We start from the raw sequence: 12,895 nt of genomic DNA on the forward strand, positions 1-12,895 counted from the left end.
TCTTATATTACGAGATCTAGAAGAGGGAAGAAAACAAAAACGAAGTCCCAGAAAACAAAGATGATGGACATAAACTTGGTTCAAAGGACAGAGGAACTAAGGAAACCTGGTAAAAAAAAAAATTTAGCGCAAAAGGAAGGAAACACAACAAACAGGGGGCCTGGAGAAAACACTTGTTTCCAGTGTGGGAGACCAGGGCACACCAGGGAAGATTGTCCATGGACGCTGCACCACAATTAGCGTGGTGCAGCCCGAGGGCAGTTGGGCACCTGGCAATCCAGTATTCACCTCATCCCCAACATTAGATGTCTGGCCCTCAGGTACTTGTTAGTCTTCTAATTGAGGAGGCGATTATAATTGCCTAGTAAACACTGCAATAGCTAGAACTGTATGTGAGACTTGGGGCATTCCAAGAAAATAGAGTGAAGGCATGGTTGTGTAGATGTGTGTTGACCAATTACAGCTGACAGATAAACATTTACTATGTTGCAGTGAATGCGAGTAGGGAAAATGTTACTTGGTATTTAAAGATTGCAGGTTATTGCGGCTTTTGTAGCCTGTATAAATAGAAATAGGAAAAAAAAGAAGAAGAAAGCAGCAGCAGGCTGTAGGAGTGACATATGTGCACGCCAGATATTAATAGTACTAATTTGAGAACTTAGAATAGGATGTGTGGATTGGAGAAGCTATTTAAGTGCAGGAAAAAGTTTTCTTCTTACTCAACTATGTCTATGAACATCAAAAAAAGACTAATTGTTTGGGAGAGGGGATTACTAACTTTGTGCTGACTTGTAGGAGAAAAGAAGATTCTGTCAACTAGAAGATAAATTAAGAAAGAACAAGGTGGAATTTGTGTGTCAACGCTGACAACGCTGACAATCATTTTCCCCACATTTTTGTTTTGTGAATCACAGCTAGATATCGCACTTGCCACCATGTGATAGCCCCGTGGATGTGAGGCGTTTTCATGTGAAAACAGCCTGGCATCACTACGGGGATGAAGGTAATTCCCTGCCGCGGCTATCACAGCCACAGCCGAGAATCGCGGAGTTGTCTCATTGCTTCCAATGGGGCAGAGGCTGATGCTGATGTGAATGAACCCATTCAAAAGAATAGGGTTCATATTTGTGCGTCTCGCAATATTCACGGCAGTGTGAACACAGCCTTAACCCTTTCCAATCCACTGTCTGACGCCTGAAGACATTATGATTTAAAGCTGTACAGCTCAGATGTTGGAAGACGTCCGTCGGGGTTCTGTTACTGTATATTGCCAGCCCCTCTGCTGTTGCAGCCTACGCAACGTGTCACCTCATGCAGTACTGGCTTTAGCCAGCATATAGCGCCGTTGTATAACGGCAGAAAAAGAGTAAGCCCCCTAGGAAAAGCAGGATACAAATTGGATTGGAAAAGGTTAAGCTGGGTCCACATGGGACTGATTATCAGTGGAATGTCCACAGCGGGCATTCCACTGCAGATCAGCTCCGGAAAGCCTGTTTTCTAACTCGCACCATTTGATGCGGGTTTTGAAGCGGATTTTATTGCGAATTCCGGTGCGGAATTGACCTCCTCCATTGAGAAAGCTAAATTCCACAGCGGAGACGGTGATAAAATTCTGCCACATGTGAACCCCACTGTAGGGGTAAAATGAGACTTAAGAGAACCTTCCTTAGAGTGCATTACAGCCAGGGGGTGGCACTAAGTGACATAAGAGGGAGGGTGGAGATGTAGGTGGATCTCTGACGTGACAGTTTCCTTCTTTTCGAGGCAAAACAGTAACAACACATTCCAATTAATTGAAAAAAACAGAAAGTATCTTGTCTCTCTTTGAGTGACTATATGTGAATATACTGTATACTCCCAATGTGCGTTTACATGCATGGTACACTCCACACAAGGGTTTTGCTTATTTTGAATAATGTCATTAAACTATCATGTTAAAAGAGTAATGAGCATTTGTGTATTTGAAAGCCTGAGAAGTACATTACAAACAGAATTATCAAATGGTATGCGATTAATTAGGATTTAAGTGTGTTACATTTTTATTTTGAGTAACACATGAAGATGTACGAAGAAACACATGATTAGTTACATCTTTATGTTGAATATATGTCACTGCACTGGCTGTCCGTCAAATACATAATTAAATTCAAATTCACCACCTTCATCCATAAAGCTCTCAATAGCACCGCACTGCCCTACATTGCCCCCTTCATCTCAATCCACCACCCAGTCTGCGCCCTCCGCTCTGCTAACGAAATTAGACTGAGTGCTCCTTTAATTCAAACTTCTCATTCCCGCCTCCAACACTTCTCAAGAGGGGCACCAGTCCTCTGGAACACACTACCCAAATCCCCGACACGCAAAACTTCAAGCATGCTTTAAAAATGCACCTCTTCAGGGAGGCATACCATATCCCATAAGTCAACTCTGTACTCCACCTGATAACATGCTCCCTGTCCTACTGACTGCAATGACTGCTAGCCGTAATCAACCGCCCCCTGCAGTCAAACAGATTCAGCTACCACACGGCTTAGGTCTGACCAAAGTTTGTGTGTACAGCATCCCACACTCTCCACCTCGCCAAATATTGCACATCTCCAGCCCCCTTACCTTCTGCATCACCCCATTATCTGTAGTATGTAAGCTAGTTGAAAAGAAAAACGCATAGATGAGAGTAAGCCCTGACCAAGTTGCGGCTAAATCTTACGCTTTCCCTCCAATTCACACAGCTGGGTGCAGCGTATATATATATGTCGCTGCCCAGAATTCTTGCGGCCGGGGAGAAATTCTTCAATTGGCTCGATAGAGCCAGTTGACAGCTTAGCAGCTCTAGCGCTGCCAAACTCCCTTCCCTCCCTTTGCCTGCAGCTCCCGGCAATAGAAGCTCCCATAGAAGCTTATGGGAGCTGCTGGCAAAGGGAAGGAGTTTAACAGTACTAGCTGCTGCTAAACTCCCTCCCCCTTCCTTCACCGGCAGCTCCCATAGGCTTCTATGGAATCTACCAGCTGATCAAATCCAAAAGACAGAGAAAGACCTATCTTTGCCAATCATGTCAAAATTCGTCCGCCGGAATCGGTAGCGCATGTGCTATCTTTTCCGACCGGCCATTTATACGCGGATAAACATCACCCATCTGAATGAATGCATTCAAAGCTAATGCTTCAGGTGGTCAAGATTTTCAGCTGACGTTATATTGCGACTAAATAGCCGCGATAGAACGCTCGTGTGAATAAGGCCTTATAAAAATGACGCATCGCCAGCAAAGACACAGCTAAATACAAAATTTGTCTCAACAAGCAGCCTAAGATTATCAGAGATTGTGTCTAAAGCGAAAAAGCATTTATAAAGTTATAAAAAGAGGAAAATGTTAAAATAATGTGTTCATTGAGAAAGAAAATGACGTTTGAGGTCACATGGTGAGGAACCAACGACAAGATGGCCCCGGCACTGGCGTGCATCGTGGGGAAAGTAAGTGGATTCTGATTTTTATTGTCTATATAAATGTACAGGGATTTAGGTTGTATTGTATGCTTGAGAAGAGCAAAGATTATGTATTGCCGAAATGCATTGCATGAATAAAAGTATTATTACGGACCAAAGAGTCTATTGATCCCTTGGGGTTCCGGAGCGCGGGGATTTTTCTACCACGTATACTCTGTACATCAAACTTCTGTCTTTGAAATTTCTAGTTAATTATTTACTGTTTATTCCTGAGCTTTTCACTACGGCGCTAATTAAAAACTTGTAGAAACTGAGTAGTTTGTTTACCGGAGAGAAAGGCTATATATTTTGTGCTTGTAACAATAAAATCTAGAGTGCTTTTGTTCACACTATGCCTCTGTGTGAAACAATTTGTGTCTCCCCATATGACTGATGGCTGTAAGAAGAAAGATCCCAGAGCGATCACCAGGTCTTTGTGGGTAATAGTTTATCTACTCAGACACATCTAAAAGTGTCTAAAACACATAGTCAATGTCCCTAAAAGCATGTTCCACAGTTTTCTCGTACAATTTGCTCCAAAAACTGCCCCATTGAGTCCTGCTTCCCCATCCACGCAGAACGATGGACAGCCTTTCAGGTATGGAAAAAAAAAATAAAAAATCATACATAAAAGCTGTTAATTTGTGTGTTAATAGGAAACAGGAAGAAAGGATTTCTCCATAAGTTAAATCATAGACAACTATACATGCCCACACTCTCACACTGTCAAGATATTGCTGACACTGCTACTCTGTGTAGAAACACACTATTAAAGGGGTTGTCCCGCGGCAGCAAGTGGGTCTATACACTTCTGTATGGCCATATTAATGCACTTTGTAATATACATTGTGCATTAATTATGAGCCATACAGAAGTTATAAAAAGTTTTTTACTTACCTGCTCCGTTGCTGGCGTCCTCGTCTCCATGGTGCCGACTAATTTTCGCCCTCCGATGGCCAAATTAGCCGCGCTTGCGCAGTCCGGGTCTTCTGCTTTCTTCTATGGAGCCTTTCGTGCAGGATGCCGGCTCCGTGTAGCTCCGCCCCGTCACGTGCCGATTCCAGCCAATCAGGAGGCTGGAATCGGCAATGGACCGCACAGAAGAGCTGCGGTCCACGGAAGAAGAGGATTCCGGCGGCCATCTTCACAGGTAAGTATAGAAGTCACCGGAGCGCGGGGATTAAGGTAAGCGCTCCGGTAAGCTTTCTGTATGTCCCTGCATCGGGGTTGTCTCGCGCCGAACAGGGGCGGGGGTTGAAAAAAAAAAAAACCCGTTTCGGCGCGGGACAACCCCTTTAATAGTGATTTTTTAAATGACACAAATTTGGAAGTTTCAAGATGCCCTAACAGCATATATTGACTTACCTGATGTGTGTGTCGAATGTAAGGATCTTCCACCCAAACTTCGGTGAGTGTCTCATCCACATAGGGTTTAAAAAGATTTTCATAGCTATAACCAGTTGCATTTTCTACTATCTTAATTTGCTTGTGATATTTTCCTTCTACAAAAAAAAAAAAAAGTTAAAATTACCCAGCAGTAATCCCAAATTTGAAATGTTCTTTAAAAAAAAAAAAAAAAAAGTCACCACAACAAAATGTTGTAAGCGAATCTATCATCAAGATTTTACATCTCAAATTGCTAATATACTGCTTATAAATCAGGTTCTACACATCACAGACATGTCTGTATAAAATAGAAACTGAATCGTGAGGCTAAAATGTACTTTTATAACTTGGTGCCCTCAATGTAAATGCCTTGTTTTGAGGTGATGGAGTTAGGCCTCTGGAGCCCTGTGCCATGTCTCTTTATACACTTCCTGTCAAATGTCCACCTCTTCCTGGCCGCTAACATCAGCATTTGCATAAAGGGCACCAAACATGTCTGCGATGTGGAAAGCTTTATTATAAGCAGTGCGTTGGCAGTTGGAGATGTAAAACTGATGACAAGATCCCTTTAACCCAATAAAGACCAGAGTGTTTCGGTCCGAAAAGACCGGAGGAGACTTTTGTATTGATTTTAACCACATGGTGATTTTATAGCCTTATGTTCTTTACTCGACCTGCCAAAATTATTTTTGCTGCGTTTTTTTAGTCACATACTGGACTATTTAATACTTTTTTTCACTGAAATTTTTTTTTTTTTTATTTTATTAGGAATAATGCTTACAAAGAGAAAAATAAAAAGTTTATAATATATATAAAATTTTATAAACATCTATGCCCCCCATGACATATTAGACCTCTGGGGGACATTCCCGCAATTTTTTTTTTTTTAATGATAAAGCACAGGTCTGATATACACGCTATGACCATTTGCCCATTTCAGAGACCGCAAATGGACTTCAATTGTTAAAAGTAGGCTGATGTAACATTTCTTATTCAAAGGTTAATATACTACTAAGCTTGAAGATGACAGAAGCAGTGTTTCCTAGAGACCATATTTAGTCATTGTGTTCCTTTACTCTTCTAAAGCAAGCAGCATGTCACATAACCCATACATTCATCAGTTTTAAAGACTTGGTATGATTTGCTACCTCCTGAGGCATTGTCTATCATGACTGGATACTATACTTTTGTTTGCACTGCTTTGACATATAAATAAAGTTAACTGGGCTGGTTTGGCAGAAAGAGTACAGTGGTGACTTCACACAGCTGATGTCTCGTTCTTTCTCCAGTGATTGTTAATTAATTTGGACACATGAGAGAACTCAGATCCAGATAAAGATCAATTTAAAGGAGCACTTCAACATATAAAAACATACAACATGTAGCATAATTTACGAAATAAGGATTTTCTATCATGCCTGTTATGCTGCTGAACTGCTGTGACTTTTAGGCAGTTTTCACCATTTTCAGCACAAGTAGTAAAGAGGATTAGGAATATAAAATATATTAAAAGTTGTAGAACTTTTCATTGATACAGTGACCCATTCATTTGTATATAATGTAAACCAGAAATCCTTTTAAAACGGGTTTTTCTATGAAGACCACCCCTGTCCTTATGCCATATACACGTCATGGAGGGGAGTTCCACCACTGAGGACTCTATTGGTAAGAGCAGAGAGGCACTAATAGCAATGGCTACCACTTTTGCAGACTCAAATACTCATTCATCTGAAAAGCCGCCATAAAATACTATGCTTCCTCTGCAGTGGTCGCATCACCCCCTGGCAAAATCATTCTGTGGTCTGAAGAGCATGACCAGCCAATGGTGACTCTTAGATTGAAGGGACAACCCCCTATAATAAATATTGAGGCAAACAAATCTATTGTTACACAAAACAAAAGCAGTAGACAGGAAAAGGGGGGGGGGGGATACTTTTTGCAGGCACTGTATGTTTTGAGCCTTTACCTTCCTTTTCTTTAACTACATGATGTTTAATCTGCTCAGCTCTGTCCATGTAGCTTCTCAGCTTCTGTCGGTAATGGCTTTTCTTCGTTTCATCCTTTGTACCTGTGAAAATCAGATGAAGAGGTTGTTAGTATGATGCTTCATATAAAACACAGGTCCACTTGCCAAGGTAAATTACTGCAGCGAAATACATATTACCTATAATACACTGCAAGACTATAATATTGGCGAGAGATATTCCTTTGTGAACTAATCCAAGAAGGCACCCAGTTTGAAGAGTCTTTGTATAAATGTCTGCAGGCTGGGTGATCCATAGCCACCAAAATGGTTACAGTGGGAAGAGCAGAGGACTGTGCAAACCAAGGACACAGAATGTACAATTACTCATGGATATTCATTATTTCAGATGTGCTTTTGACCAAACATTTAAAGGGGTTGTCCAAATTAAGGAAATCATTGTCACCAGGTTCCCATGCACTAAAATAACAAATTAGCAGTTACTCACCGATTCCCCCACTTGTCCCCTGCTGGCAGCTTCAGTTATCCTGTGACGTCACCTTACAGACTGCAGTCAGCCCTGAGTCTGTCTACAAACAAGCTGCAGCAGCCAATGACAGCTCTCAGTAATCACAGTTCAGCGCTGTCACAGCAGCCTGTAAACAAGGACAGCACAAACCAGAGATGGCAGCGGGGAACGGTGAGTAACCACTGATATGTTATTTTAACGCAAAGGAGACCTGGTGACAGAGGTTATTTAAACTTGGACAACACCTATAAGGGGCTGCCCCACTAACACCTATAAGGGGCTGCCCCACTAACACCTATAAGGGGCTGCCCCACTAACACCTATAAGGGGCTGCCCCACTAACACCTATAAGGGGCTGCCCCACTAACACCTATAAGGGGTTGCCCCACTAACACCTATAAGGGGTTGCCCCACTAACACCTATAAGGGGTTGCCCCACTAACATCTATAAGGGGTTGCCCCACTAACACCTATAAGGGGTTGCCCCACTAACACCTATAAGGGGTTGCCCCACTAACACCTTTCCAGTATATGGACATCATAGATCTTGAGACCCCCATAAGCTTTTTTAACCCCTTAGTGACCAAGCCTGTTTGCGCCTTAATGACCAGGCCAAATTTTGCAAATCTGACACGTGTCAATTTAACATGGAAAAACACCAGAAAGGTTTTGCATATCCAAGCGATTCTGACATTGTTTTTTCGCCACATGTTGTGCTTCATTTAGGCGGAAAAAATAGACCGATAGAAATTGTGTTTATTTATTAAAAGCGCCAAAATTGGGAAAATTTTGAAAAAATCGTCATTTTTTCACATTTCCAACTGCAATATCTTAAATATGTGCAAACATAATATAGAAATTTTTGCTAAGATTTATATTTCCACCCGTTTACTTTATTTTGGGCGCACATTGGAAAAACTTTCGTTTTTTTTTAACTATTTAGGAGACGTACAAATTTAACATTACTTTTTAGCATTTTGAGGAACACTTTGTTTTCCTATACCAAGCCGAGATTGGAAAGGCTCATGAGTGTCAGAATAATAGATACCCCCCCCAAATGACCTCATTTTAAAAACTACACCCCTTAATGTATTCACTGAGGGGTGTCATGAGTATTTTGACCCCACAGTTTTTTTTCAGGAATTAATTCAATTTAGAGGAGAAAAAGTAAAATTTCATATTTTTGCAAATCTGTCATTTTAAAGACATATTTTTTTCCTATAGTTTACATGAAAATCAGGATATACACCCCAAAATGGATACCCCTATTTCTCCCGTGTTCAGAAATATACCCATTGTGGCCCTATTGTTATATCTGAGTCCACAACGGGGCCCAAAATGAAAGGAGTAGTCAGTGTCTTTCAAAACAGAAATTTTGCTTGAAGTCCTTTTAGGCCCCATAGCACACATGTAGAGTTCTTGAGCGCCCAAAACCATAGAAAACCCCCACAAATGACCCCATTTTGAAAACTAGACCCCTTAAGGAATTTATCTAGGGGTGTACTGCATATTTTGACCCCACAGTTTTTGAATGAATTCAAACCAAGCAAAAGGAAAAAATTGTGATTTTCGTTTTTTCGGCAATTCTGTCATTTTAAAAACAGCTTTTTTTGTACAGCACACATATGAAGGAAGACTTGCACCCAAAAATGGATACCCCTGTTTGTCCCGTGTTCAGAGACATATCCATTGTGGCCCTAATCTTATGACTGGATACACAACGGAGCCCAAAATGAAAGGAGCGACCGGTGGCTTTCGGAACACAAATTTTGCTTGAAGTCCTTTTAGGCCCCATTGCCCACTTGTAGAGTTCTTGAGCGCCAAAACCATAGAGAACCCCCACAAATGACCCCATTTTGAAAACTAGACTCCTTAACGAATTTATCTAGGGGTGTACTGCGCATTTTGACCCCACAGTTTTTAAATAAATTCAAGCAAAACAAAAGGAAAAAAGTTGGATTTTTGTTTTTTTGGCAATTCTGTCATTTTAAAAACAGCTTTTTTTGTACAGCACACATATGAAGGAAGACTTACACCCCAAAATGGATACCCCTGTTTGTGCTGTTTTCAGAAATATACCCATTGTGGCCCTAATCTTATGTCCGCATGCACAACGGGGCCCAAAATAAAAGGAGTAATCGGTGGCTTTCAGAACATAGATTTTGCTTGAAGTCCTTTTAGGCCCCATTGCCCACTTGTAGAGTTCTTGAGCGCCCAAAACCATATAGAACCCCCACAAATGACCCCATTTTGAAAACTAGACCCCTTAACGAATTTATCTAGGGATGTACTGCATATTTTGACCCCACAGTTTTTGAATAAATTTAAGCAAAGCAAAAGGAAAAAAATAGGATTTTCATTTTTTGGGCTATTGTGTCAATTTAAAAACAGTTTTTTTTGTACAGCACACATATAAATGAAGGCTTTCACCCCAAAATGGATACCCCTGTTTGTCCCGTGTTCAGAAACATACCCATTGTGGCCCTAATAGACTTACAGGACCCATGGCTAGGCCTACAATGAAAGGAATACCCGTTGGATTTCAGGATACCACTGAATAAATTTCAGGCCCCATTGCCCACTTATAGAGCCATTGAGCGGCCAAAACTATAAAGAACCCCCTCAAATGACCCCATTTTGAAAACTAGACCCCTTAACGAATTCATCTAGGGGTGTACTGCGTATTTTGACCCCACAGTATTTGAATGAATCTAAGCAAAGCAGAAGGAAAAAGTTACGATTTTCAATTTTTTTGGCAATTTTTTCAATTTAAAAACAGTTTTTTTGTACAGTGCACATAGGAATGAAGACGTTCACCCCAAAATGGATACCCCCGTTTGTCCCGAGTTCAGAAACATACCCATTGTGGCCCTAATCTACTTACAGGACGCATGGCAAGGCCTATAAAGGACGGAACACCTGTTGGATTTTAGGGCACAACTGAATAAATTCCAGGCCCCATTGCTTATTTGTACAGAATAAAGATTTACTCCCTAAAAATTCCCCCCCTCCCCCTCCGCGCCCTTTTTGGCGTTCGCAAATCTTAGATAAAAGTAAAAATGTGAACTGTGTAGTATTTCCGAAGACAGGGGTAATTACGGAGGCTGGTTGGAATGGGCCCATGGGGCAATAAAACCGGGTATCCCCCCCCCCTCCTCTCATGCTTTTTGGGGGTATTTCATGACCTCAGTGGCGGGTATGGGGTGTAAAAAGTGGCGTTCCGTGAGTCTCCGTAAGCTTGATGAGGTGCGGCGGTCTCACACAGAAGGCGCTCAACAAGGTGCTCCTGGAACTGCAGGAAAGCGAGCGTTCCCGGGGCTTCTTGTAAAATACGTATCACAGGTAGCGGTCTGAATAACGCCGGGCTCACGCGGGTGCAGGCGGAATCCGCTTGCGGAGGCCCACAGCGGATCCCATCTGTGAGCCCGGCTGTGACCCTGCGTACGGCTGCGTAATGTACTGCGCATAACTGCGTACTCACACAGGCGGTCATGCACAGTACACCTTTGTTTGTATTTCCCGCACCATCGCTTAGCGATGACGCGGGTACCCGCAGCCCGTATACAATGTAGTTGCGTATGGACTGCGGGTATATCCGCGACCATGGAGCACAATGGGCTCTATGTTGCCGATATCCGCAGTAAAATAGAACCTGCTGCGTTCTCTTTTCTGCGAGTGGATTACGCAATTCTGACCCGCTAATGTGAGCGGAATTGTGAAATCCAAGGCGATTGATCTGCGTATTACCACGGATCAGACGCATGCGGAATCCGTCATTCCTATCCGGTCATGTGAGACCGGCCTAAGGTAGATCGCTACCTTTTTATCACGTGACCGGGGACGGCTCAACGAGGCCCCTGGTCACTGCTCCAGGCTCTCTGTGACCGTTGGTCGCTGGGAGCAAGGAGATTTTAAATTTCCTGGGCTCCCTGACTCCTGCGCATGTGTCCGGCTTTTTGCCGGCAATCGCATGTGCAGAATCCTGGAAGGTCCACGGAGGAAGATCGCGTCGGGGTTCAAATATGCAGGCCTCTGGTAAAAAGTTTCATCTCCTCTCACCGATCGCATCAGTGAGGGGAGATGAAACTTCAAATTTTTTTTTTTACTTTTACGTGATCGCCATTATTGGATAATGGCGAACACGTGACCAGGAACCGCTCACCGCGGACCCCCATTAAATCTCCATGCTCTTGGCTACGTTTTGTAGCCAGGAGCAGGGAGAATTTAAATTATCCTGGCAATCCACAGCTTTTGTGCATGCGCCCGCCATTTTGGCGACGGGCGCGTGTGCAGAAGCTGTGGTAAGGTCCGCGGATAAATCTGGGGGCCTTAGGTACGTACTTTCATCCTCCCTCACGGATATGATCCATGAGGGGAGATGAAACGTACGCTTTTGAAACTTTTAAAAACTTTTTTTAACTTTTTTTTTTTTTTTTACTTTTTTACACTTTTTTCTCACTTTACATGATCACTGTCATCCATTGGCTGACAGTGATCATGTCCCCGGTATAATCTCTCTGCTCCTAGCTACACATGGCAGCCAGAAGCAGAGGGATTTTAAATTTCCCGGGGCTCGAGCCCGTCTGTTCACGCGCCCGATGTCAATCATCGGGCGCGCATGCGCAGACGGGGATTCGGGTCCCCGGACATCGGGACACCGCTGAGGACTGGGGGTGAGTATTTTCACCTCCCCTCATGGATCGGATCCATGAGGGGAGGTGAAACTGACTTTTTTAAAACTTTTTTTTAACTTTTTTGCGATCGCCGCTAACCATTGGATAACGGCGATCGCGGTACGGGGACCGCTCACCGCAGTCCCCGCTGACATCTCCTGCCTCCCGGCTACCTACAGGAGCCGGGAGATTTTAAATCTCCCGCGCCGCCGGGCCTTCTGCGCATGCGGCTGACGTAATGCCGCCTGGCGCGCATGCGCAGAAGACCGGCTTCGGGCCCCGGAGCGGCAGGAGAGCGGGGAGCAGCGTGCCAGACCTCGGTGAGTAATTTCAGCTGCTCCGATGGATCCGATCCATCAGAGCAGCTGAATCTTTAACTTTTATGTACTTTTATTTACTTTTTTTGCGATCGGCGCTATCCATTGCATAGCGCCGATCGCAATGCCGGGGGGGGCTCCGAACAGCCCGGGATGACAGCTCCATGCTGTCAGCTACCTGCGGACACCGACAGCATGGAGCTGTCACGTCCATAGCCCGAGGGGCACTATTCTCTGCAGGAAGCATGTTTTTACGTCCTCAGAGAATAGAGCCCACTTCGGGAGGACGTAAAAACACTATGGGCTGGTCGTTAAGGGGTTAACCAGAGTAGTGAACTGCTAGAGAGAGAGGTTCTAGTCCTTGCAGTTTAAAGCAACCATGTATTACAGGGTCATCCACTAGGGCTGCTGCCCCACAGTTAGGCCACTGGCCAAACGGATATAAAATACTAAAAGCAACAGCAAATGTAAATAATTTTGCATGGAGGTGTCATGGACAGCAAGAATGAATATATAAAAAAAAGAATTTAAAGTGTACCTAACTTT

At 43.3% G+C, this 12,895-nt stretch overlaps 1 protein-coding gene across 2 annotated transcripts in view; it reads right to left on the bottom strand.

The window, feature by feature from the left end:
• Nucleotides 1–12,895, bottom strand: part of MITD1 (microtubule interacting and trafficking domain containing 1) — a 37,826-nt gene that overhangs the window by 12,123 nt on the left and 12,808 nt on the right. For both annotated transcript variants that reach the window (XM_066578895.1, XM_066578901.1), the window contains exons 2-3: nt 6,834–6,935; nt 4,847–4,983 (exon numbers count right to left, since the gene is read on the bottom strand). In XM_066578895.1, coding sequence (XP_066434992.1) covers nt 4,847–4,983; nt 6,834–6,935 — 239 coding nt within the window. The remainder of the gene's footprint in view (nt 1–4,846; nt 4,984–6,833; nt 6,936–12,895) is intronic.

The sequence above is a fragment of the Eleutherodactylus coqui genome, chromosome 1 (assembly GCF_035609145.1).
Source record: "Eleutherodactylus coqui strain aEleCoq1 chromosome 1, aEleCoq1.hap1, whole genome shotgun sequence".
NCBI classification, from domain to species: Eukaryota; Metazoa; Chordata; class Amphibia; order Anura; family Eleutherodactylidae; genus Eleutherodactylus; species Eleutherodactylus coqui.